General features: G+C 40.6%; 2 protein-coding genes across 3 annotated transcripts in view; one reads left to right on the top strand and one right to left on the bottom strand.

The window, feature by feature from the left end:
* emid1 (EMI domain containing 1) overlaps nucleotides 1-23,857 on the top strand; it is a 67,569-nt gene extending 43,712 nt beyond the window's left edge. The window contains exons 4-16 of one of the 2 annotated variants that reach the window (XM_014987446.2): nucleotides 5,198-5,287; nucleotides 5,394-5,455; nucleotides 5,560-5,692; nucleotides 7,572-7,616; nucleotides 7,714-7,821; nucleotides 10,952-11,068; nucleotides 15,665-15,754; nucleotides 16,026-16,078; nucleotides 16,221-16,283; nucleotides 17,011-17,055; nucleotides 17,279-17,323; nucleotides 20,380-20,470; nucleotides 22,709-23,857. In XM_014987446.2, the coding sequence (XP_014842932.2) occupies nucleotides 5,198-5,287; nucleotides 5,394-5,455; nucleotides 5,560-5,692; nucleotides 7,572-7,616; nucleotides 7,714-7,821; nucleotides 10,952-11,068; nucleotides 15,665-15,754; nucleotides 16,026-16,078; nucleotides 16,221-16,283; nucleotides 17,011-17,055; nucleotides 17,279-17,323; nucleotides 20,380-20,470; nucleotides 22,709-22,842 (1,076 nt within the window). In that variant the 3' untranslated portion in view covers nucleotides 22,843-23,857. Of the gene's footprint in view, nucleotides 1-5,197; nucleotides 5,288-5,393; nucleotides 5,456-5,559; nucleotides 5,693-7,571; nucleotides 7,617-7,713; nucleotides 7,822-10,951; nucleotides 11,069-15,664; nucleotides 15,755-16,025; nucleotides 16,079-16,220; nucleotides 16,284-17,010; nucleotides 17,056-17,278; nucleotides 17,324-20,114; nucleotides 20,200-20,379; nucleotides 20,471-22,708 lie in introns of both variants that reach the window. The other variant, XM_014987454.2, reaches the window with a different exon arrangement.
* Nucleotides 23,858-23,989: 132 nt separating this feature from the next.
* rhbdd3 (rhomboid domain containing 3) lies at nucleotides 23,990-26,382 on the bottom strand. The gene is made up of 5 exons (XM_014987474.2): nucleotides 25,805-26,382; nucleotides 25,333-25,716; nucleotides 24,762-24,888; nucleotides 24,413-24,661; nucleotides 23,990-24,296 (listed from the first exon to the last, which is right to left on the bottom strand). Exons 1-5 carry the CDS (start codon nucleotides 25,968-25,970, stop codon nucleotides 24,128-24,130), a joined length of 1,095 nt encoding a protein of 364 aa, XP_014842960.1. The 5' UTR covers nucleotides 25,971-26,382; the 3' UTR covers nucleotides 23,990-24,127.
* Nucleotides 26,383-26,732: the final 350 nt, after the last annotated feature.

The raw sequence follows: 26,732 nt of genomic DNA, 5'->3' as shown, positions 1-26,732 counted from the left end.
TGATCAGATGTTCATCATGTATGCAGCAAACACTTTGGGACTTTTAATGATTTATTTGAACTCTGGGAAAATAATGACCACATTTTTTAAAAGAAAAATGTCTGCAGAAGTTTCAATTCACAGTGGATTTATTTTCTGATCCACACAAGGTGAGAAACCTACGATCTCAAATGTGTGCAGGAGAAGGAAAAAAAACAAAACACTTTTATTGTCGTGGATATCCTACTGACATTATTATGGTTGAATATTTGAGCATGTTTCTTGGCAGAATTGGCAGATAACTAGTTACTTCTCTGGCAGGGACCCAGTTTTAATGCAGATTTCATTCACAGAGCTCATTGTTGTTTGGCTTTAGCTACTCCAAAACCAGTTCGATCTGCGTTGTCCTTTTCAAATAATCAGCTTTGTCCATATTTCAACTTCTTAATTTAGTGGTCTTTTGTGTCATTTAATTCACCCTCTTTGTGAAATGCATCAACACCACTGACAGCAAAACAGACCCATAGCATGATGTGGCCACCACCATGCTTGTTAGTTGGCTTAGTGTAGAAAGCCTTACTGTGACGTCGACAAACATACTTCTTGCCAAATAGCTCAACACTCGCCTGGTGTGATCGTAGCATTTTCCTCCTGAAGGAAGTTTTGGTTTGTCCATGTAAGAAGGACCAAATCTTAGCTTGAATTTGGCGATTTTGGAGCAGTTGCATTTTTTATTCTTCAGCACCTTATCAATCCACGGCAATGTTCACATTGCTTCACTGTGGTCAGCGACATCTTCCAGTTTATAAAAAGAATCTTCACCCTACTTCTCTTTAATTTGCTGCTGAACTTCCTAAACAAATTCCTTTCATATGTGGAGGAAAGTAGCGTTCAGATTGTGACGTCTCGGATGAGAAATGTCCTAACGAGCCTCTCCAAAGCCCGTTGAAAACATGTTCCCCTAACATTTAACTTGTCTAACCAGGTCTAACTGTTGAACTAGTGAACCAGGGTAGCTAAATGTTTAGTCAAGAGTAGCTAAATATTTAGCCAGAAGCTTCCCAGAACCTTATTGATGACTGAAATTGGCGTATACGGTGAAGGTTCAACATTTACCCAAACGTTAGTGGTTGAATGCATGAATACGTATGTACACACATCCACAGATGTATCTAACATTTATATCCATTACTGGTGAAGTAACCAGATGAAACGTGTTTCATTCATGTTTGCTTTGGAAGTAACTTATGTTTCTGTGGAAGGTGATGATTGGGTGCTACGGCGAGTCTCCCTCCTTCATGTTGCGCGTCGTTGCTGACTGATGAGGTGAGATGTGTGCACATGAGGTGAAAACCTCTCTGACCCCGCATACTCTCGCCTCAGTCCCAGTGCGGGTTTGCTTGCAGCATGTTTTTATAGCTCGTCACCCGGCCTTATATAAAACAACGGACGCTACCTGGCTTGTGGGGTGCACTTGTTTTCAGCTCAAACTCTGTGGAAGTCTGGATGTAACTTGGGGATCAATTGTCTGACCAGCTGTTATAGAAAGACGGAGCTTCTTTCTTGCCTGAAATTACAGCTGAACCTCCCCAATTTGAGCTTTCAGCCTCAGAGACCGCTTGTTTCTAAAGTCAGGATATGACGAAGTCTGTTCAAGCATTTAGGCGGAACACCTAATAAAAGAAACTCAAGACCCTGGGAAAGAACTGTAAACACCGGGGTCTAGATGCAGGTTTTGGTTCTTCGGACGACTTCCAGATAACCCGACTCAGGCCAGTCAACAGAATGGGAGGCGAAAACATTAGGTGGACCTCCTCTGATACGCTTCAGGACCAGCTGGCATATGTCTGAGTCATTAACTGAGGAAAAGTGTTGGTCCTGCTGCCCATGCTAAATAAATAATCCATCTGGCTCAAATTGAAATTCTTTACATGAAGGCACAGCTTTACATTTCCTAGTTTGTTTAAACTTTTTGATTTAAACTCGAATCTGTGTTGCTCATTAGAGTCATTTTCCAAACTCTCATCGTTTCTTTACTATACATCTACATCCTACCAACATTTATAAAATTGGATGATTATTTAATTCATATTTCATTATTAAACATGAGGAAGCAATGCTTTTAGTATACAAGAGGACATTGTCAAAATCACAAAAAAAGATGCAGCGCTTTCAGACCTCAGATAATGCAAAGAAAACAAGTTCATGATCATTTAGAAACAACAATACTAATGTATTAACTCAGGAAGAGTTCAGAAATCAATATTTGGAGGAACAACCAGGAGGTTTTCAGTGGAGTTCAGTGCAGTGGTCTCTCAATTTGTTTCCAGACCTATATAATTTTTTTATTTATCTCTTGTTTTGAGAGGAAACAAAAAAAAAGGATCTCTCTGTGAACAACTGTTTAATGTAAACAGACCTCATGTCTCTGTGTTATGTAAAGACAGCAGCAGACATTAGTGCGTCTGGCCCGGAGACAGAGACAAACGCCTCTCCTCCTCGCCTGGCTGTCAGTACCTGGTCACTAATGATGCTGCAGAGCTGAGCTCAGCTAATCAACCAGACAGAGATGGATCAGGACCGAGCTCTCTGCTGTGTCTGCTGACAGCGGCTGCTGGTTAAATGTTTCCTTCAAGAGCCCCTGCCCCATTGTGTGCATTAATCTCCAACGGAAAGCTTAAAGTGCATATGTCGCCTCTCAAAAAGGAGGAGCTTAAAGGTACCGCTTAAGCAATTTGAACAAAGTCTTTATCTAAAATGAGTGAGAATCAGCGTTTGTTCAGAACAAACCTTTAACAGTTCAATCAGAGTTTCCAGGACAGTGTGTGAAATCCAAAGAAGCAGAGCTCATTTTTAGTACTTTTTTTTTAAACTTAAATTCCAGTACTTTCCTTGTTTTCATTTCACACAATGTCTTAACGTCTTTGGAGGTTAATCTCTTTGCTGCAACAGCCCCATGAGTCATCTTTCATATTTTCTTAACCACACACAGTAATTATGAAAGCGGAAAAGATTAACTTGGAGCCCTCACATCTCGCTTGTTATCCTCCGATATTCCGTCAGGAGCAAAGATCACGCCGGGAAGTGCTTGCAAGCGAATCTCTGCGCTCTGTGCGTGTTCGAGATAAGGAAAGGTGCCGTCTCCGGCCTGCTGCACTCTCCGCTGGGGTATCTCTAATGAAGAGCTCTGGCTCGGTTGCTGATTGGACGCTGGGGCAACCGGGACCTGAACAGGTCAAATACGTTATCACATTTCTTCGACCCCTTGAGTTGGGACAATTAGTCAGCGAGGTCAACGAGCCGATACGGTGTAACGATGTTGTTGTTGGCCAACAGAGCAATGGGTGCCGGTGATCCTCTGTCTGTGTCTGCAGAGGTGCAGATAAACTCACGGGTCTTGGTGCTGCAGCAGAGTGGGAGGGCAGCGGTGTTTGTGTCAAAGCCTAATTCCTTCCACAAAAGCTTCAGTTTGGGTGGGGGGGGAGTCGATCTTAAATGTTCTTTACTTCTAATCTTTACTTCTAAAGGACAAGAGGTTCTGTTGCGAGGGGGAGGAGTAAGACCTATATTTCCGGCCCGGATCGCCTCCTTCTGTAATTGAAAGCAGCCGTCTACATGAGCCGGACTCTGCGGGGAGGCTCTGCGGGATGCGCTCGCACATGTACACACATACACACCTCCCTTTGTCTCCGCAGCTTTCCCTCATGTGGACCGACATGCGAGACGGGCGAGAGGGGAGGGGAGGCTGAATGTGTGTTCTCCTCGTCTCGGCGCAAGAGTTTATATTGTTCCTGAAACATGTGAGGGGGGCCACGTAGAGCTCATGCCATAACATTTCAATCCCAAATCGTGGATTGTTTGAGTCTGCCTACACATGTAATCCGCTGAGAAATGCCCGACAACCCCAAACACTGAAATCATGAGCACAAAGGTGAGGGTGAGGTGGGGATAATTGGAGCAGCCTGAATTTACCCTGAGCCATGTGCATTGTGTTTTAAACTTTTGGGCGATCACTCTCTCGGCTGTTTCTTTGTAAGTTTATGTAAAACGTTTATTTTTCCCGTGTGATTATAATCTCTCGGATTTCCTGCAGCGGATTACGGCATCTGCAGCTATGTCAAGCGGAGCTGTTCAAGGGGAGTACGGCTCTATTGCCTCAGCTGTGCTGCAGGTGCTATTTTATAGCTTCATTCAGTGTAGCACTTGGCATAGCTGGGGCACTGAAAGGAAAGACATGCTTCCTGGTGGCTAATGAGGTTCTGAACCCAGCCTCTTATTTGTTTTAAAAGCACCTGGGCCAACCAGGGCAAAGCCCGCCTGGACAATGGAATCAGTCTAGCGTGTCCACAAAAAGTCTTCCCATTCAAAACATCCCAGAACCTCAGGACACAAACTCCTACACTCTGTAGAAATGAAGTGGAGACAGAACGAGAGCTGAGACAGCCCATTCTCTTCTCACAAAGGGATCTATTGTTTCTCTTTACATGCCTCAAGTCCCCAACCCTGCAGATTAAAACTGCATAAGGAAACAATGGAAAAGGAGCACAACGTCGCGAGGACGCAGCAAGCGTGCAGTTTGAATTTTGAGAAATGCAGCACAGGCGCGAGCTGCTGCACTCAAGGTTGATTTAGACATTTATTTTCTCCCCGGGCAGATTTGACAAATTGAAAGGCTTCCTCTGAAGGATGGAAAACAGCACACGATGGAATAAGCTACACACTGACCTGTGCACACTTACACGTTTTTAATTGTCACATTACAACCACGAACTTTATTGCACATTTTGGGATTGTTTATTGCAGAACACAAGGTAGCATTTAGAGGGAAACTGATGCATGGCTTTTTGGGACAAATAGAAGTCTAAAATGTGTGTGTGTTTTTGTTTTGTTTGTTTGTTTGCATTTGTATTCGTCCTCCTCTTATTCTGCTACCCCTAAATAAAATACAACACTTCTCATAGCCTTCAGAAGTCACCGGCAGAAAAGCTGTGTGTAATTTTGTCCCAGCATAAATACAGCATACAGCCAGTGAAGACCTCAGAGGTCTGTTAAATCAGAATCAGATTTATGTCACTTCATTTGCAAATTGGCTTCATTTTACAGAGGGAGGGTTTGTTTGCATTTTACTGCCATTTATCAGGGATATGCAATCTTCCAAATCTAATAATCATGTTTTAAACTTTAAAGAATTTTTTTTTTTTTTTGTCTTTTGTCACAGATCCAGGGAACCTGGCTGTAGCTCAAGAGGCAGTCAGGAGAGCCTCCGCACTACGCCGTCCGCCAGCACGCACAGGAGAGGCACTCTCAAGTAAGAGCTGTGAACATGTTCCTATTCCTGCATAAAAACAAGATGACAGAGAGATGCATCAACGCCTGCATCCTGCAGCTGAAGAAACATACTTTCTGGCTTTCAGGTTGTCTGAACTGCAGTCGAATCACAGCTTTGAGTGAAAAGCTCAACTCATTGGAGGCCAAGGTGAAAGCCGTATCTGAATCACTGGGCAAGATCACAGGCCTTTTTTTATTAAAAGATATTATCAAATGACCTGTTTTTTTTTGGGGTTTTTTCTGCTGTCCCAGGTGCAGCTGCTCACAGCGCCGGGCAGCACGTCACATCGCCACCTACAAAGCAAAGGAGAAACGTCTCCAGAGACCTCGCTGCTGATGGGGGCCGTGTCGGCGCAGGGAGCCCCTGGTGAGCAGGGCCCTGCAGGTAACCCATGGCGTTGTGTGATGATGAATATGTACATTTTACTTTATTTAGAATCAAGCAGATAATTTTTTTTTTACTTTATCAGAAAAACAGCCCTGCTTTCCATTCTTTGAAGCTATTATGATCATTACTTTTGCTCGAGGTTATTTCCTCACATCCTTTTTCCTGTGCTTTTAACACTTATTTCCGTTCACAAAAGCAAGATCCTTGCGCGTCTACTCAGGCATGTAACACGATTAGCCCAGCACATCAAAAACCACATGGTCTGAAAAACCGTTAGGTATTGTTTAGTCTAACTAGTTTATTAGCACAGATTTTATTTGCATGAAATTAGACCATTAGGGTGGAAGTGGGTGTGTTGCAATCTGCTGCTTTGAGCACAATTACACACTTTTTTTTCTGTGTGTTTTTCCAGCAAATGCTTTTGTTTTTGTTGGAGAAAATAGTTTCGACAATGTGGAAGCATAAAACTGCAGCAGCGTGAGGATATTGGCCCAGTAGCAGAAGTTTCTTGCTGAAACTCCAAAGATGATTGTGATTGTGTTTAATTAAAAGCTTAACTATGTTTCTGCATGCCAGAAGGTTTACACAGTCGTATCAGACCAACCTCCAGCGGCTCTATGGAGATGCAGCGTATCCGTTCATAAGTCTATTGCTAAGTATGTCACACGTTAACACAAAGCAAAGCACACATGTGAAGTAGAAGGAAAATTAAAAGTTTTTTTTTTTAAAAACTAACAAATGCAAATCCATAAGATGTGATTAGCATTTTTATTCAGCCCCCTTTACTCTGATGTCCCTAAACAAAATCCACTCAAAGCAATCGTTTGGGCTTGAGATTCCCCTGTCAGCATTCAGCCGAGCTACAGTGAATTGCTTTACATCAAAGCAGATTCATTTGTTAGAATGGTATAGTCAAAGTACAAGCATAAGTTAATATAAATGGAGTTTCAAAGACATTTTCCAACAATTTCATTCTCTAGATTATGGCTGCTCAACATCAGTGTTCAATAATAACATCACAAACGACTGCTTAGATTGAAAACCAGCTGTCCTTTGATCAACCTTTTTTTTAATCCACTTTGTAATATTCACACAGCAGAAGCTGCCCTCACCTGACACGGATTATAATTCCCAAGATACTAATGGTCACAGAGGGAGTTGGAAGCATAATTGAGAAAGAGAAATATCGGCAATGCATTATTTATATCGTCCAGCTCAGCTCTAGATGTGAATAGTCGGTAGAGACTTGCTGCTGTAATTGAACCAGAAGCCGGTTCTAGAAAGTATCAAAACAAGGGGGCTGAACAGGAAAGCATGCTACACTTTTCAGATTTTTGTTTGAAACCAAAAAGAAACATCTAATATTTCCCTTCACATTTATGCTCTGCTTTGTTTTAGTGGATCACGTGAAATCTCAGCAACACAGACTGAAATTTGTTCTAGTTTCTTCTAGAAGAAAAATGAGGAAATAGTCGATGATTTGCTGAGTTTTGTTTGGTGATATGAATATGAATTTATTCATCTGCCTTACAAGTTGAAAGAGCTCAAAAAAGCTTTATGTTGGGTTTTGTTGTTGTTTTAAAGAGCCTTTGTTATAAATCATAATTTAACCTAATGTTTGGTAATGTTAGCCATCCAGTCTGTAAACAACAGGCTTATTTGGCATTTTTTAAATCAGCATTTTAATAATACACCATCATAAGACCAATGCTACTCTACAGACATCTGTTGCTCTCAGAGGAAAGCTGTTTCTTGGACAGAAATGGACTTAATGCCTCCAAGGATTTTACACTTCATCATCTCCAGGTGGCTCGAGTTCAGTTTTTTTTCACATACACGAACCTCCAAATGAAGGCATCTCCCTGTTTTCCTTCAGGTCCTCAGGGTGAAAAGGGCAGAGATGGACTTCCTGGCAGAGACGGTGAGTTGTAATTGCAGTTGCGTTTCAGCTGACGTCATTCAGGATGTAAACCTGTGAGGGGATTCGTGATTACTCCTGATTGTTTCTTTACTCGCAGGAAAGCCAGGATCTCAAGGGCTGCCAGGTCCCAGTGGGCCTCCGGGGGAGGTGGGAGCGAAGGGCCCGTCTGGAGCTCCTGGATCGAAGGGACTGCCAGGACCAGCAGGTAACGGAGGACCAAAGGTAGACGGACATCATCTGAGATCAACCAGTTGATCATTAAGCACATTGAGCTCTCTGTGTGCCCTACACAAAAACTCTTTCTTTTCTTTTTTTTTCTGCAGAGCAGTTGTTTCGACCTCGTGTTATTGTCGATGCAACTAGATGACTGAATGGATTAGTCCTGACCACAAAGCAGCAGAAACAATAGATGATAAATTTGACTTGTGATGTTCAGCTCCAGAATGTTTGTTACAGAAATGGTTTTGGTCTTTGGTCAGCTTGAAGACCCTCCAGTACTGAAAGCTGCAACATTCCAGCGGCCTCTGAGGTCTGCTAGCTTTTCAGGGAATTTACACTTTGTTGGTTTGCATCTAAAGTTATTTGTTTCTAAAAGTACTGCTAAAAGTTTTTACACACTGCGTACAGTGCCTCGCAAAAGGACACAAACCCTTGACATATTTCTTGGTTTTTTTTTTGTTTTTTTTTACAGCAACCACAAACTGCAATGTGTACAAGTGGCTTTTCTGCAACCAACACAACACAGACTAGTGCATAATTGAGAAGTGGAAGGATAATGACCTTATTTTAAGCATTTTATGCAAATTAAAACATGTAGCTTGCATGGATTTAACACTATTGAATTTTTATCTTTTAGAACCAGTGTAATTACCACTGCAGATCATAAGGGAATGTCTCTACCAGCTTTGCACATCTCAAGACGATGTTTCTGCCTTTCTTTATTTGCCCGCTAGTTCAAGCTCAGTCAGATTAGATGAAGAACATTTGTGAACTACACTTTGCTTTAGTTGGATTTAGGTCTAGACTTTGACTGGGTCATTTTAACATATTGTGCCAAAAAGTTGAACTTTTCTCTCATCTGTCCGGATCGCCATCTTCCACCTGTTTGCTCTACATGGCTTGTGGCAAATAAAAAACACATTTTGTTTTTTAAATGACTTTCATGTTACCAATTTTCCGATATGCCAGATTTGTGGAGTTCACTCCTAATAGTTCTGGGTGCTAGATCAGATACCATGGACCATGATTGTTTCTCTGTGTAGCGCTATTCTTACATAGCTGTCAGCTTCCATGTCTTACTAAACTTGCAGTTGCACCATCTTTCTTGTTTGAATGATATTTTGAATGGTAAAAGATTTTAACCACTGCTTTAAGTTTTTAAAACCTTCTTTGAATTTTTCAAAATTGCATGCCTTACTTTTCTGGTGTTTCTGTCATTTGTGTGCTGTTGTCCGGCTGTATTTGTTGCTGCGAAGGGGCTGAAAACAAAACCACACAGGCTTTCTTGTAAAATATTGAAAAAGCATTTTTCAATTTCCTTCCACTTCACAACTATGCACTTCTTTATGTTGGTCAAACACATAACCCCAACTCCTCCCAACAAAATACTTTGAAGTTGCGTCATTACGACATGGAGACGTATGACAACATTTAGGGGATTCAATACTTTTGTGAGGCACGATACACGCACACACACACACACCCCCCCACACACACACACACACACGTCTGTGTCCTGCTGTTCATTGTCATCAGCCTGGAGCTGAGCCAAATCATCAATCTCTCCTTTAAACCCAGATCTCACTACTCCTTGTGGACAAATAACAAATGACCTGTTGAGAAAAATTTAGTCTACCTTTAGCTGCAACTGTAAAGACTAAAGTTAATGGTGGTCTAAGTTGTGCCACAACATCTGCTCTTGCTATCGACTGCTACCCCTCTGCTTTGGATCACGGAGGGAGTGTTTCTCCTTTCAGGCTAACATATGAACCCTTCTTTGCGTTGGCTGCTAGGTGAAAGTGAGATTTAGAGCGAAACCTGAACTACAAACCCACTTTCTGAGTAGCTCCATGTGACTTCAATCTGAAGTAAGCATGAGCTGTACGTATACAAATCCCAGCTCCATTATGATTTCCATATGCCTGCTGTGTTATTGTTTTTTCTGTCTCCATTACTTCATGGGGATTCGAAAGGTTTTTGGGTTTTTTTGTCTTTCGTTTAAAGTAAAAGATAAACACAGGGGTAAAATGCGACCAGTGTAATGTATAAATTACTAAAGTAGAAGAGAAAAGTGAAATTTGAGTTGTAAATATGTTATCATATTTTGTCACAGCATCCCCCAGAACTAGCAGAGGACTGAAACTGTACAGGAAAAATTTCAACCGTTTCCCTGATGTGTTGCATTGTCTTTGAAGGGATGCTTGGGGTATTTACATAAACCACTGTCCTGTATAGATGACTTAATATCTCAGAGAAGCGGCCAAAATGCTGGGAGATTTTCTTCTATATCAAGGTTTACAGAAACAAGTCGCAAAGTGTAAAAAGTCAAAGCTGTAATAACATCGCAAGGCACTTCAGTAATTACTGGACTTTAGTTGACAGTTGCCTCAGAGTTGACGAGATGGAAGGACCGAGGTGATGGCCTGAATGAGGTCAGATGATGTGGTGGTGCTTTTTCCAGCTTCAAATTAGCGACTGAAGTGAGTGAGAGGGCGCTCTCTGGTCTGGATGCTTGTTTGAAACCTGCTAAAGGCTTCTGTGAACTGGACTCCTCTACACTTTTCATTTAGGAATCACATATTCCTCCAGATTCCTCTGCTCAGAGCTTTCAGTCTTCTATGCCTATTCGAGCATTGAAGTTGCTATGAAGTTGTGGCTTATAGGTTTTCAGTGGACGAGCTTGATATTGTGGAGTAACATCTGTGTGTTCACTCTGAACAGCTGATGGTACAGGGAACATTTCACTTGCAGGAAGACTTGACTTTAACTCTGTTTATTTGAGTTGAGGTTCCACCAAGTTGTTCGCACAGATTCCTCCTGTTAATTAGAGTAACAAACTTAATCAATTCACACTGTGCCCTTTATTCCCCCAAAACCCAGAACTTTACTCCATATGTGCACGTGTAGTCGCATATCAACTAGACACCATCAAGTTGTATCAACACCTTGGCTAATATTTCCCCTCTCCGCTCTTTGTCATAGTTTTTCCTCCCTTCGCCAGTCATTCATCATCAGCCTGCAATGCAACATGCCTCTGAGCAAAGGAGATCAAGATTGAGTCCTACCATGACCATGTTCCTTGTCGCTAATTTATCACCTTCTGTCCCTTCTTGTAGGACCCCGCGGCCCACCTGGACACCCGGGGGAGAGAGGTCTGCCAGGGCTGCCCGGGCCGCCTGGGCCTCCGGGCCCACCATCGCCAGCCGGCGCCCGCATCCCAGAACCCGACCACAGTAAGTAACCCCTTCCAGGGTTGGCTTTTATGTGATGTTTGTTTTCTGAAATTAGCTTCATGCCAGACGAAACTCAGTCCACAAATTATTTTGCCAAAGGTCTCGAGTTTTGTCGACATGGGGATGTGTGTGTGTTTTTTTTGTTTTGTTTTATTTATTTATTTATTTTTTCGTGGCAAAAATGAAACTATTACATTCTTGTTGGTCAGAAGGGGTTTTGGCTAGGGAACTGCAGCATGGACGCCGTTTGTGCTCAGTTTCCTTCTTGAATCAGGAACACGGACCTTAAATGAGGCAAATAAGCCCTTGCAGCACTTTAGATGCTGTTCTGGGTTCCTTTGTGGCCTCTGAATGAGTTATTAATGTCGTCTTATAGCAACCTTTTTTCAGCTAGTCACTCCTGGAAAGGTTGATAACTGTTCCACGTCTCCTCCATTATTTAAATCGGCTCTGATTGAAATATACTGTAGTCCCAAAGCTTTAGAAATTTGCTTTGTCGTCCTGCCCAGACTGTAAGATCACAAAAACCTTTTTTTATTTTATTTTTTTTTTGTATTTACTTTGGTTGTCTTTTTCTAGTCTCAAAATTAGTTTGAAGAAGAAGAGGGGCATCATTTTCACAGCTGTGTTTCCAATACACAACTCATTGAAAATAATGATACCGTTATAATCTTACCCTTTGACTCCATGCATGTCGGGCACAACAGCAGCAAAGCACATTCTCTCTGTTTCTGGTGCATTTGAGTTTGTGTGCTATTCAAACAGGCCAGGCATAGTTACTGTAACATCTTGGGTTGTTTTCCGCTCGGATGAAGGTGGACATGATGTCGTGTTAATGGGGGACATTATCTTGAGGACAAATGCAAGGTTTGTTTTACAAAAACTGGATTTTCAGGTGAATATCGTCTGACAACCTTTAAGTTGACATGCACCTAATCAATATTCTGTTTATATGCATAAAATAAGTTTGTGTGGATAGGGCACCAAAACTAACTATAACCCAGGGTACTACGTCCTCCTAAATCCGGCCCTGATTAGAATCAAAAACACAGATTTACCTTGCTTCCAAGCAGCCAAGCTTTCTTGTAATCTTTTACAGCTATCTAGAATGATACTTCCCCTGGCTTTCTGCAGGGTTTTCAAAACCTTTTTGCTAATTTCCAGTCCTGTTCTGCTTGCCATAAACTTCGTTAGATGCTCTTTAACAAGATGAGATAAACTGGAGAAGGAGAGGAAGAAATAGGATGTGGCGTACTTAAAAAGTATTTACAACACATATGTTTAACAGTAATAACATCAATGTGGTTTGTTCTAAAAATTTTTTTTTTTTTTAAATCCAGGAAATATTTGAAATGGCACCAGAGAGTCAGTTTTGTTTGAATGATTCACTGGGCGTGATTGATTATTGTGATCAAGGTCCTTCCAAAACTGGCATGAAATAACTACAGTTTTACAGAAGGGATGTGGAAAACCTGCCTACACTAGAGCTCATCACTGTGGGATTTTCCTTAACGCCCACTTATGACCCCTTTACACACATAAATATGTCTCACTGTTTTGCATATTGAGGCATTTCGTTAAGTCGCCTTTGCTGTTGAGCAAAGCAGTTCTGAGTTGGCTTCTAGATTCAAAGTGTAGAAGGTGTACAATAAACCTAAACTTTCTAAAAGAAACAATGGCACCGCATCAGTGCACTGTTAACCCAATAAATAAAACACAGCACGTCGTCTTCTTTGTTCATTTGCTGACCTCGTGTGACTTAATGTGTGCTAAATTGCCCGTCCTATTAACGGTGGATTTGACTCTGTTTGGATAAGCATCCTCAAGCTCCCTGATGGCAGACTAAGAATTGAGATGACTGCAGCAAGTTGTACCATTTTGGTTCCACATCCACTCCTGAATGATGTAAAAGCACCCAAGGCCTGGTAAATAATGTGAAAGGATTAAGCCATAATAGGGATTTTGCGGTTTGTGTGTGTTTTTTTTTACATGACCATGATGAAAGTGCCTTAAGAGACTCAGACAGGATGATAAAAGCATTGGTAAAAGGAGAATCTGACAAGGCCCCACTTAACCAAAAATACTAGGAAGGATGATTAAAGAAATGAATAAACATATCCGTGTCAGAGAAGGATGAAGGTTTTTTTTATTAGGTTCAGGCAATGAAAGCTTTAATCGTCATTAACACAAATCTTTAGTTAGGTTTTTTCATAAGCAAAGTGATGCAGTTTTATTGAATTTTAACCTTACATTCAGAACTCTCTTTACAAAAATGCAGAAGTTGTACCAAAACATGAAGATTGGTGTTAATCCTTTAGCTGCTGCCTGCTTCCTCTGACGTTGTTCTGCTACCAGAAGAGAAAATCACAATCAAATAGTGTTTTACCAGATACAAAAATCTGCATAACTAGCGCAGATTTCCTATTCTGAGATGAGAACCTGTCCACAGCCGACGTCACTGAACGGTTTCCAGATGTAGGCCGTCCAGACAGCTGAGGGAGGGGAGCCGGGAGACGGATGGGCTCTTTCAAGGTCAACACATGGGTGGGTTTTACATTTGGGTCCGGTGGTAAAACAAAGTATGCAACACACAGATTTGTAAGCTCTGGGTTCCGCTGTGGAGAGCCGCGGGGGCGCTGGGGTGGGCATGATGATTTCCAAACTGTGGGCTATTTCTTTCACATCAAAGTAACGGTGGGGGCGGGTCTGCGCCGAGCTTCCTTTGGAAAACACGGGCTTGTTTGGCCACTGGATGTGCATCAGCAGCAGAGAAGATGTCTGTGGGAATATGTCAGTGTTAGAAGGGTCTGCTTGTTTAATCCATCTAACTAAGCCTCGCCATGTTGTAAATGGGGGGGGGGGAAGAGAGGTGTCACCTCTTCCCCTGATCCCTTAGTGGTGTCTGCACCTCAGGCAGAGGGAGGATGTTTATGGCTGTCAGCCGTCCTCATCATTTTCTTCTTCCTCTTCCTCTGTCCTTTCAGTATCTGTGAGGTCTCAGGCCTGTGATTGGATCTGTGCTTCCTGTTAGGATAAAATGACCCAGCAGCCACACACTTCCTTCATCACACACATGTTTACCACCCTTTTCCTCTTGCTCAAATGCTGTGAGTGCATGTGGTTTGACTGAGTGAATTCCACATAAAATATATGGAGACCTTTAAACATAACGTGACTAAACTTTAATTGCCATCCAACCTGGATTTAATGATGACCAGGATGCTTTTGATGGCAGTTTAGTTCAGCCCCCAGCCTTGCTGAGCTCTGCATGAAATTTCAGGGGGTTTTTTGGGGTTGTTTTTTTTAAAGTACTGCCCTCTAGAGGTCATATCAAGTTGTCAAAGCGACGTTTCACTGAAAACTCACAGAAGTTTCTAAAGTCACATTAAACTGTTTCTGTTATTTTTACAGTATATTTACTAAAAGGATATCTACAAAAAAAAAATAGAAGAATCACTCTGCAATTTTTTTCTCTTAAATTTGCATGTAAAAAAATATCAACTTGATTCTTGTGGCCAGTCACCTATAGCTGTTAGCAGTTGCAACTTGCTGAGAGCCGTAGATATGACAAACTAAGTCATATGACAAACTAAGTCATATCTATGGCTGAATGCAGAAATTTCAGATGAAGCTATATAATCAGATGTCATATCCACAAGATTCCCTAAAATGTTGAATAAAAACCACAAAGTGTCCTTCGCATTTGTTTTGCAGATGTCTCTAGAGCACATTGAAAAAAATCCATTGACAAAAGCACCTCAACAAAAGTGAGGTATAGAACGGCAATGCAAAGGTAATCTATATGTTGTCACATTATAACCACAAAGTACAAAAGAGGGACTTGAAGTTACACAACAACACAAAGTAATGTAAAACTGTCTTCAAAATGTATAAATAGAAAATGTAATGAGTAACCTGATACACAGAAATAAAATTCAGTGTAATCTATTACTTTCAGAGGTTACTAAATCAAGTCCATCTGTGTGTAATTTAATAAATCCAGCCATTCTGTGAAGTTCTCAGGTATTTGTTTGAGAGCATTATCAAAAGTACAACCAACAGGTCAGGAATGAAGTTGTGGAAATGTTTATATCACGGTTAGGGTATGAAAAACAACAACATTTGAACATCTGAAAATGGAAGGAGTGTAGAACAATTGCAAGCTTACCAAGACATGGGTGTTCATGTAAATGAATCTATTCGAAGTATAAATGTATATTTTTGCCTTTATGGAACATGCAAACGCGGCACTGTTCCCACAAAGAAGCATGGTGCCGGCTGCATCACGCTGCAAGAATAATTTTGTTGTTTTGATAGGTATAGCGAAGCTTGTCGGATTGTAATGGCAAGAAGGAGCTAAATACAGGACAATAGTGGAAGAAACTTGTTAGAGGCTGTGAAAGACTTGATATTGAGGAAGAAATTCATACTTCAATAGGCCCTAAACATACTGCCAGAGCAACAATAAAATGTCTTACATCAAAGCACAAATACATGTTGGGCTGGGAGACAGAGGGAGTCAATAACATCATTACTGGACAATTTTGTTCCTTTTGTCAGAAACTCCACGATTCATTGATTGTCTTTCATCCCCAGATAGCGGAAAAGATCCCTTCTTCACCAACACTTTCCACGACTCCAGAGGTTTGCCTGTTCCCGGACCTCAGGGTCCTCCCGGGCCTGTTGGTGAGCCTTTATTTACAGGATGTTTATGTGGTTTGCTGGAAAACATCTGCGTGCACATTCAAACATCCTATAATTGAAATTACCTCTGCATGCAAAGCTCTTACAGTATACATTTTAGCCAACTTTCACTGTCGGTCATTGACGTCTGAGAAGGTTGAGTTCATGAAACTCAAAGGTTTCCTGCAAACGGAGGGGTGAAATACAAACATGTCAGATTGAGCTTTGCCGTCTTCACCAGACAGAAACAACGACTCCATGCTTCTACACACAGGTCCCCCAGGTCCCAGAGGCCCAGTAGGACCTCCTGGCCCATCAGGACAGAACGTAAGCTAACTTGCATGCAACATATTTAACACTTGCACTTAGCACTGTCTGACTTACTGCTACGCAAGTTTATACGTATAACCATATGTATATATAATAGTATTTAAAATGACATGTCATCTTGAATGCATTCTGACTACAGGGGACACCTGGAACACCTGGGGCACCAGGGCCAGTGGGGCCAAAAGGAGATCGTGGGGAAAGGGTGAGTATTTTACATAAGATGTACCTTCATCAAGCCAAGAAGCAAATCTGTAAGGTTCTTACTTTCTGTTCTGTGACATAAACTACCAAGCTATGTTGAATGAAACAAAGAGGAAATGGAGCAACTCTGATGGACATTGATCTTACAGATGAACGGTAACGTTGACCGTTCAGCCAACTTATTTACAAACTCTCTTAAGGACATCGAAGTCGATGTTTTGGGGAGGCCAATCACAGAACCCTATTTTCAGTGAAGTGTAAGATTTGTGGGCAGAGTAAAAATGGTGTGGGAGAACGAGTTGATCAACAAAGCTGACTCGGGTTTTTCTGGAGGAATGGACCAAAACTCCAGTAAACTGTAGTGACAAGCTTATAGAAAGATACTCAAAACATTTGACCCAAGCCATGCAGCTTTAAAGCCAATTATAGAAAATGGTATGTAAACGTCTGAATGTGAACAAAATAATCCCCCTGCCTATTATTCTGGCATAAAACAAATAGAAATCACGTTGGTAATCCTAACTGACCTAAAAAAAAAAATTAAAAAACAAAAAGTTTTTTGATTTAATGTCAAAAAGTGTGAAAAGTGGAGTATGTGTCTTTTTATTTATTTTTTTATGATTGACCTTAAAAGACATAAAAACAGTTTAATTTTGACAAATTCTTTTGTTTATTTCTAGTTAAGCTGATGACACTCTAACACAACTACCTTGTATTTTGTTTTTTAGGGTCCTCTTGGTTATCCAGGAGAAAGAGGCTTCAGAGGTGACCCAGTAAGTCACCTCCACTCTGCTTTGTAGGTTTTGGAGGGAAGAATCAACACGACATATTGGTTATGCTGTGGTAAACCACCCTGGGCAGCAGCAATAAACGCACACAATGCACGAGAAGCACAGTTAATAAACTGAATGTTTTTTTTTCTTCTTTTTTTCTGTGGCTCTAAACTTCTCAACAGCTTCGAGTTTTAAAGCGAAACCTATTCTCCTCTCTTCTCAGGGAGCGCCAGGTCCCAAAGGAGAGCCAGGGGAGAAAGGCTTGCCGGTAAGATTGTAGTTGATTGTAGCTCACTGGGTAACACAAAGAAAAATTCAGAAAGCTTTCAACATAATTTTGATTTTGTTTTCTTCTTGAGCATCAAAAATATTTTCTGTGTCTAACTCTAAGTTTTCTTTGACATCTTTCTCATTTTACAAGAACAATCCAAATGTAAGATACCTTTATTTAGCCATCACATCTTTGAATTGCAGTGAATCTTTCCCAAAGAATAACCATGACCCAACATCCGAGGTTATGGTTATGATCGTTTTCCAATCATTGTGACTCTCCACGAATTGGTTTGTTCAGTTCCACCTGTTTCTATCAATCGCATACATTCCTACCAATCAATAGATCGGTTTATATCTGTTTCATATTGTTTTTTAAACTAGAACGTTGCCCTCTATGTGTTTGATCTGTCTGATTTGTTTGTGTAAGTGTGTTTTTGTCGGTCCTGGGGGTGTGCTCTGGACTGCTGTCCCCTCTCCTCTTGACCCTAAAGCTGTCTGACTCCCACTGCAAGCTACTGTCCCCATGACTATCATTCACAGCCACCTTTTCAGCTTCTTACTTTGGCATATGCATATGAACACCTATACCAGCACAAGAACAGCAACTCTTAACTGGTGCAAAAATCTTCATTTTGCTTTGTTCCAAATGTGCAATATTAACTCTCACCAATTTGCTTGGTTTTCTATGCAGGAATCTCAGTGAAATAAATGAGATGTATATGCCAAATGTCTCCATTGTGTGTCAGTAGTTGGGTTTTTAAGGTGTTGTGCTCCGATATGGGTGGAGTGGATACAGCTATCCCTTTTCTTCCACTGTATTGCCTTGCATGAAAAGCACAATGCTGCACAAACTCTTTCTCCTAGCTTTTAAAATAAACTAGTTAACGTATTTAGTATGTAAACTAATGCTGTGCAACTAAAAAGGAAAATGGCAAAGTTGCTATTTTATTTGGAGAACTTGGTGTTGATAACAAAAAGTTAGCGGCAAATGGTCACTCACTAATTTGCTAGCATCAGTGACATGAGCTTTGATGCAATTGTTTTTAGCTGTTATTTTTTTGGCTCATTTAATTTGTTCATTTATTCCTTAGAGCCCAACTTTAACAGTTTAGTTGCAGGTTTACAGCTAAAGCACAATACAGTTTTTTCAATTTGATTGTTTCTTTTTTTAAAGATGTGCTGTACGGTGCCTGGGAGAAGAATTTGTCACACACAAACCTGTGAACAGTGTTTCCTTTAGGTATTGCCGCTGATTGGCAAATACTTGAACTGAGAAGCAAGGAGCTCATTAATCAGAGAAGCAGCCAAGAAAGTCATAATAACTCTAGACGAGCTAGATTCACAGTTTAAGTGGGTACGGTCTTCAATCTGACAGGGAGGCTGGTCAGAGGTAGTGGGAAAATGGGAAGGTCCACATACAGGTCAGTCCTACAAGAACTCTTGTTAAAATCAGCAAACGGCTTGAGACAAGGGGTTGGAAGGTGATTCACCTTCCAACAACTACCCTAAACATACTGCCAGAGCTACATGGGAATATTTTAGATCAAGGCATAGTCGTGTGTTAGAACAACTCAACTGCATTCCAGATCTAGAGCTAATAGAGAATTTGTGGCAAGCCTTAAAATAGGTATTCATAGACAGCTACCATCTAATTTTTAGCTACTTTGCAAAGAAGATAGAGTAGTCCCAATGTGCACAGCTGACGATGACAAATCCTGAAAGGCTTGCAGCTGTCATGCAGTGAAAGATGGTTCAGTATTGACTGAAGACTTTTACAGTAGTCTAGATAGAGTCCAGGACCTTGAAAGGAAAGTGCAATGAAATTGGGAGCCGTTTGAAGGTTTTACACAGGATGGTTAGCTTTTTTATGCCATTAATAACATAAGAAACAAATGTTTCATTTTTCGGATTGAGGTTTCTTTGGCAGTATTAAATGAATAGAATAAAATATGGCCTCTATCAATCTAGTGCCTGCAGGAGACGTCAGAAATTTACAAAAGACTATCAATCTCTTCCCCTGGGAGCTGTAAATGTTGACATATGTCAGCACACAGTCTATAATGTGCAGACATTTCAATTACTGTCCAAGAACTTGACTAACATACCCTAACAGAGCAATATTCTAAAGCAGCTTTGCCGTTTTCCATTGCACACAAGTCTTGGTATGTTTTTCGTTAGCATGTTTTCCTAAAGAAACCATTCTCGACCTTCAGCCATGTTTCCTTGCATGTCCCTTTGAGGATCATGACGCATAAAGCTGTCTCCGTCTGTCTTACATCTCTTGTTGCGGTACTTTTGTTACTTTTGAAGGTAAAGATCCCCTGAGGTCGCTGCCTTATCCCTTAACAAAAGACAAATCAGATGTAAGAGTAAACCTCTACTGACAGACCACTGTCAGACGACTGACAGTGGGCAACTTCTGTGTCTGCTGCATTGAGACTGAACACTGTGGAGCTAAAAATAAGCAAAGTGAATGCAGATGGCATGGTCATCTCTTCCCTGATAGTGTGACTCAGCTGTGTTATGCTGCCACGTGATACTGGTTTGTCATGTGCATGCTGATGTTTGCCTGCCCAGCATGGCAGAGAATTATAATACTTAGCAGCATGTTTACAAAGGAAACATAGAGAGAAATATAATGAATGGATAGTCATGCTGGGCAGATACAGTATGTGGACCGTCTTAACCTTCTAACAGCTAAACTGTACTGGAAACCTGACTTGCATCTTGGCGAGCAGTCCTCTAGCTTCTGCTCTTTACCTTGACGGCTGTATCTATCTTCACAGGGGGACGGCATACATCAGATCAGAGAGGCGCTGAAGATCTTAGCCGAGAGGGTTTTAATCCTTGAGACTATGATCGGTATTCATGGTGAGTAGGAGGCCTGCGGAAGGGGCAGCTTTAGGCAGGGGTCACAGCTGCGGGTGGGCCCATGCTCCCACCATGCCTAACTGCTGGGACAGAGGGCAGGAGCAGTCACAGGCAGCCCCAGGACTTGGACAAGTCTTTTCTGCAGCCTCACAAAGTCCCCCTGTCACTGCTCTCTGATAGGACATTAGCTTGCAGATGTTCCAAGACTTGCAGGCAGACCTTGAGCTTCTGGCTCGCAGGGTGACACTGTTGGAGGCTATCATCTGGCCAGGTAATGCCGAAACACCCCACAGTCCTGCTGGCCCTCGTTTCTCAATTAGATGAAGAAAACGTAGATCAAGTGTCAGAGATGTAGGATTTATAATCGCCGTCTGTTTTTAAATGTAATGTCAAGTTGAGAGGTTATTTTGTATTCATGTTTTGATGACAGCAGGTGCTAAAATTATTTTCTAAGCCTCAAAAGAAGCATTTTAAATTCTAGATCGGTTTAACATAACTTATATGTACACACACACACAGTATATGGGTGTGCATGTACTTTATCTTGTAAAGTATTCGTACTCCTTTAACTTTTCCACCTTTTATGATGTTACAACTATAAACTTCAAATGTATTTGTTGGGATTTTATGATAAACAAACACAAATGGGAAAATGGTACATGGGTTTTAAAATTTTGTGCAAATAAAAATCTAAAGTAACACCTTGCATCATCAGTCCTCATGAGGCAACGCTTTGTAGAAAAAGATTTACATCATGCAGATGGAGCGGAGAGTTTCTGCAAACATCAATCTTCAAGTCTTTCCTCATGTTCTCAGTTGAGTTTACCTATTGTTTTCTAAAACAATTATGAGGCCTGATTAATGATATTTTTGATCTTGCATTAAATCCCAATAAAATATGCAGAAACTTGTGGCTGTAATGTGAGAAGTTTTGAAGGATATGAATAATTTTGCTGGTCCATTGGGTCTGAGAAGCAAATGAATCAGATATTTACATGGCTGATCGCAGCAGCCTCAATGAATTGGGCTGGCAGAGTTTTGAGCATTAAACGCATAACATTGATTCCTGTCACTGAGTCGTTTATTTCGCTTAGAATTAGATTTTTTTTTTAAGTACGGTACGTTCTTTCATTTACACCTTGTAGAAATGCCCAATTAGATTCTTACATGTTTTGTTTCACTGTTTTGTTTGTAATTTGCTGCAAAATGATGGTGGATAATTTTAGCCTTTATAAAAATGTAATGAATCTAGCAGAAATGCTCTTTTGTAACAACATTACTATTTACTTATACATATGTTATCAGCAAGATAGCGAGTCTAAGAATATGTAGTCTGCAATACTGCATATAATTTTAACTCCTCAAACATTTTTAACAAATCAAATTAAATCCGGTTGACAGATTTGCATTTAATTAGTTGCATTCTAAATTGATTGTAGGTATAAAGTAATGCAGTCAGCTTCACGTTATCATTGCAGTAAGAAAAGGTTACATGTCTAATACACTCAACTGTCAATGACTTTGCAGGAATCCAAGCAACCACATGGTGACAGTGGAAATGAATGATTGCTTTGTAACAGGAATAACTAATAAGAAATAAATGTGTTTTATTATTATTATTATTATTATTGTTATTATTATTATTATTATTATTATTATTATTATTATTATTATTATTATTATTATTTCAACATCTAACTGCTGTAATTTAATATTATAGAATGCGATATAATATTGTAGTATTAGGAATGAATTAAGAGTTAGTGGCAGTGATAGTTCATTTAGGGGTAGTACAATCTTTGTGACGAAAAACAGAGCAAATTTAGTTCGTGGCAGTTCTTCAGTCTAGGAAACAAAAAAGGATGAAAAGGGAAAGTCTATCCCATTTGAAAAAAGAAGATGGAGGAAACAGAAATGCCAGGCTACCATCTATAGAGAGAAAACCTGGTGAGAGAACATAAAGTTAAAGGGAGTCATTTTTTGCAAATATTGAATTAATTGAAATTAGCAGAGGGAAAGTAGAAGAAGCCTAAACTTAGAGTGACTGATTGAGACTCTTCAAACAGATCCTTAATGTGAAAAATCCTTTAACACTTGATCAGCAATGATTTTCTCAAGAATTACGGATGAAAAAGGAACAATATTCAATTCATTCAGGCATCTTAGTCAACAACAGGTTTCTTAAGTAAAGGTTCAATTACAACTACCTTAATAACCTGTGGCACATTTCTGGTTTTTTTACACACAGATTAAACAAAGGGCACAGTGATCAAAGGGAAATGTCCTCTAATAACTTGGTTGGATTAAGCTAATATTTTATAACTCAACTTGATAAAAAGAAAAAAAAAACAGTCCAAACACAGATCCAAGTTCTACAGATGTGTGTAATGCTAAAATTAGGAAACGTCTTAATTGTACTTTTTCAACATCAGTCGACTAAAGAGTCCGCATGGCCACACATGTTGATGGACAGGGAGGCCCCTTTCCAACCGCTGTCTTTCTTCAACAGAGCCTGATCTAGGGTCTGGGGACGGACCGTTCGGCACATCCTCCCCTAGTTTCTACAGAGATAAGCGAGCAGGTGCGCCTCCACATCGACTTGCTTCCCCTCTGTTCACCGACACCAAGGTCCGAGGAAAGTAGCACCCCTATCCTCCACACTGACCCTGAGGATCACAGACTGGGCCTTCCCCTCCTACAGGTCTCAAACCGGCATTCAGCACATTCAGACCTTACCTGGTGCCCAGTCTGGGCTTTTATTAAATGGTTAGGAATGGGGAACACCTCAGGGAAACTCAACTGATAACTCCATGACACCCTGATTCATCTGCTACCTGAGAACTGCTTTGATTTCCCTTTCCATCCAAATGCTAAAAAAGTAAAATAATTAAAAATAATAATCATAAAACAACTGTAACAATGTTGAAAGAAAAGGGAAGATTTTCATCCTTGGTGGTTGTGACAGTGCGAAACAGTTCTAGACAGTAAGGGTTCATTTACAGAAATGAGAAGTAGAAATCAGTGTGAGGTTTTGCTGCTTTCATAGTTTGTCTGCAATCTGAAGAGAGTCCATTATTTAAATACTCTGAGCTTGTACAGTCTGTATTACAAACTTACATCCTCCTTCCTCTAGTATTCCTATATTTTCATCTTATTGTTTAACTCAGTGTTATGTAGTGCACTAAAAAAAGATGAAGTCATCTCTAAATGATGTGTTTTTAAATGGTGACTAGAAGTTTTCTGGTGTCTTTTATTTCCGTTTTGTGTAAGTGACTAATCAACGTTTTTGACGCAAAATCTGCACAAACATAGGCATCTATGTTAGATGGTGCTGCAGTCTGAAAACTGAATGTGTTGAAATTAAAACAGCACTCTGCTGACTGGGATCCTAAACACACACACAGAGGAAACTGTTATTTGAACTTGAACATATTTTACCACTGTTGTGTTCTATGACTGCTTATACTGCTCTGATGAAAAACACTTTTTCATCTTATATCAAAGTTATTGTGAGACTATTTAAAATTGTAGTTTATGTTGTAAGCTGTTATGTAACCATTTTGTATTTTGATTTTTTTTTTCTTTTATTGCAAATGTACTGTGTTAAGATAATCCTGCTTAGATGATAAGTGTAATAAAAATGTTTTTATTATTTTAACATGTCACCTTTTTGAATTGGTGGTACAAACGTATTCATTAAACACTTTTACAACTGAAAAAAAATAAACTGACATCCATCGTCTCTGATGTGCAGATTTGGAAATAAAAAAAAAACTTTTATTTGGGAACATTTTGACTTTTTGTTCACATTTTATTAAAGGTTCTTCATGTAGCCCACAGGGAAAATACAGAAGCTCAGCAAAACCCAAGCATGATGTGTGTCCAGTTTGAGTCAAAAGTGCAAACGTAACCAGTAGTGTCAACTTGTTTAGGGGCTCTGCTGTGGTGGATGGCTCTTTCCCTTAGATACCACCACAGCTTGTTCTCCAATGCTGTCTTCAATAAGCAGCGAGATGGCGCCATCTAGCTGCTTGGTTGCTGCTAATGCCACCACAGCTTTCTCAGTGGGGAAGCCCATCTTCTCCAGCTGCTGAAGCCTGGCAGGAAACAAAAACAGACATCTGCATGTAAATACAGACTTTTGGATTTAAAAAGTATTAAGTGAAAAACCAATTTGTTTATTTATAAAATACACGCCATGAACTGCACTAACCGCAGAGATGAAACTGATGACTTTGGGACCTCTACTTTCGTGTCAGGAGCGTCCTGTAAGGAGGCCATTATCCCGGCTCGGAGCAGCTGCTCCTCCAGCACTTCTGCCTCAGACACGGCAGCAGCAGCCTGCACCTCCATCACCCAGGCAGGGGATGGAGGCTCCATCCATTGGTGGAGGTTGTAAGCTGTGGGGTCCCTCACTGGAGGAGGAGCTGCGTGATCCACAGCCATGAACTGGGGAACCGATCTAAGCAATTGACAAATTGTGAAATTTGTTTTATATGAAAATGATCAAGAATATATTTTAAAGGGATAGTCGGATGTTAAATGTAATTGACTTATAATACCTATGTGAGGTGGCAAATCTTGGCAATCTGACCCTTGCTGAAGTAGGAACATACATCCAATTAGGAATGAAAGCAAAAATGTTGGCCTCCTCCAGTTCCTGTAGCGCCCCAATGAAGGGCTGATGATCTGCATGTTAAATTAAGGAGACAGGGGATAACTTGGCAGAGAAACACAGTAACCAAAGTTTGAAAGAATTCAATATAAATTTAGTGGGGGCAACTTTCAGCCCAAATAAACCACAAAGCTATTATACATAGAGGGAACATAGAGTGTCTTAGGTCCAGAGCCTTCACCTTATCTTAAAATCTGCATCCATAAAGAAGTACACACCATCCAAAGACAAAGACACAGAAAAGCCAAGCATACAGATGTAAGACCTAAAACATCATAAAGATATGCAGACTGTCCAAAATAAAGGATGGCCTCAACAAGAAACAAAATTTTAAAAAAGTGACACAGAGGAATCATAAGAGACAGAAGATGGGAAAAAAAGCAAACATATAAACTCAAACTAAAACTTTTGGTTTATAGGAGGTACCAGTCCTGAAAAGCATCTGCAGGAAAGGATACAGTTGTGTCCGATGCATATTGCACAGAGGTGAAGCAGCGCTGGTGTTCCAGGTAGAAGCAGCAAACCGCTGAGCAGAAAAAGCCACGGCAGGAACCAAACTGGCAAACACCTGAGCAGCCTCCTCTGTGTGGCCTGTCGACACTGAGCCGTAAATAGAGCGAGCTGAATGGCAGAGAAGCCACAGATCCGACTCGCCTCCCCTCCAACCACAAACAGCACCAGGGTGTAAATGAATGCCAGCGTGGTGATTGTGATGATGGACAGGAGCAGGAAGGTCACTGACCCCCAGCGACGCTCCTGACATGATCCCAGCAGCAGCAGCAGGACCACGCTGATCAGCAACGAGGGCGAGTCATCATGACTGAGAGCATACAGAAACACATCTGAGGAGGAGAAAAAATAAATAAAAATCCACATGCTTACTTTGCGTAAATCCGAAGCGGTGTTTTGAAGATGTAACAGCATGGTTACCTATGAACCTTGGGAAGTATCCCCCTGGGCCCACGCTCAGACTTGCCTGGATGCCCCCAGCATACATCAGCAGCATAAATGCTATCAGAGCAAATGTTACCAGGCAGAATCCAGAACGGTCCGACCCAAACAAGGACCTCACTGACAGGACGCGGCCCAGCATCATTTCACATCAGATGCCCCTTCTCCACTGGCTTTCACGACATTAAACCAGGCAGACAAATATTTGATGAGGTTCATCATTGGATAATTATATCCGATGGAATTTTAAATATGCATAACCATATTATTTTTCTTGCTCCAATAGAAGACTGAGCTAAGGCTTATACAGGTAATTCACTGCTAAATAAAACTGATAGCGATTACGAGGATTTGTTGTGGTTTTTGATGGTAGATAATTAACTATAGTTTACATTTATTACGCCACTTTATATAATAAAAGTAACGCAAGTAAAACGATTTTAGCTTCGAGACGTAAGGAATTCGAAAGGATGTAAACTTCCGCAAAATTCTTCTTCTTCTTCTTCTTCTTCTTCTTCTTCTTCTTCTTCTTCTTCTTCTTCTCCTTTATGTTTATAATTTACAACGTTTTACCGCCACCTACAGGTCATCCTGGATGCGTGCTTTCTGTTCATACAATTAGGGGTGGATAGTAGTATTTAACATAGCAAATATTGTCACTGAAAGTACTTTGCATTTTTCTAACACGTATACATGTTGTAAGTTTTATGTTGAAAAAAATTATTTGGAAAATTATTTTGCATTTTGGAATGAAGATATTTATTTGTATCAGTATTTTTTCACTTCAGTCTTTAAAATATCAGAATTAGCACCCAACTTTGTATTGTTGTCTGTCTTCTGATCAGATTCTCAGTATCGTGTATTCTTTTCAGCAGACACTTTTTTATTTGTACTTGAGTAATTTCTT

The sequence above is a fragment of the Poecilia mexicana genome, unplaced genomic scaffold, assembly GCF_051168715.1.
Source record: "Poecilia mexicana isolate PSO_F unplaced genomic scaffold, ASM5116871v1 scaffold_9, whole genome shotgun sequence".
In the NCBI taxonomy this organism is placed as follows: domain Eukaryota; kingdom Metazoa; phylum Chordata; class Actinopteri; order Cyprinodontiformes; family Poeciliidae; genus Poecilia; species Poecilia mexicana.
This window is presented reverse-complemented; position numbering and strand designations above follow the sequence as displayed.

What these genes read in the sequence shown, in the direction of transcription:
- rhbdd3 (XM_014987474.2), bottom strand. Translation starts at nt 25,970, where the DNA reads ATGATGCTGGGCCGCGTCCTGTCAGTGAGGTCCTTGTTTGGGTCGGAC. An exon ending in ATACTTCCCAAGGTTCATAG is followed by an intron (nt 25,717 to 25,804) that starts GTAACCATGCTG and finishes TCTCCTCCTCAG; the next exon opens with ATGTGTTTCTGTATGCTCTC. An exon ending in TCATCAGTTTCATCTCTGCG is followed by an intron (nt 24,297 to 24,412) that starts GTTAGTGCAGTT and finishes GTTTCCTGCCAG; the next exon opens with GCTTCAGCAGCTGGAGAAGA.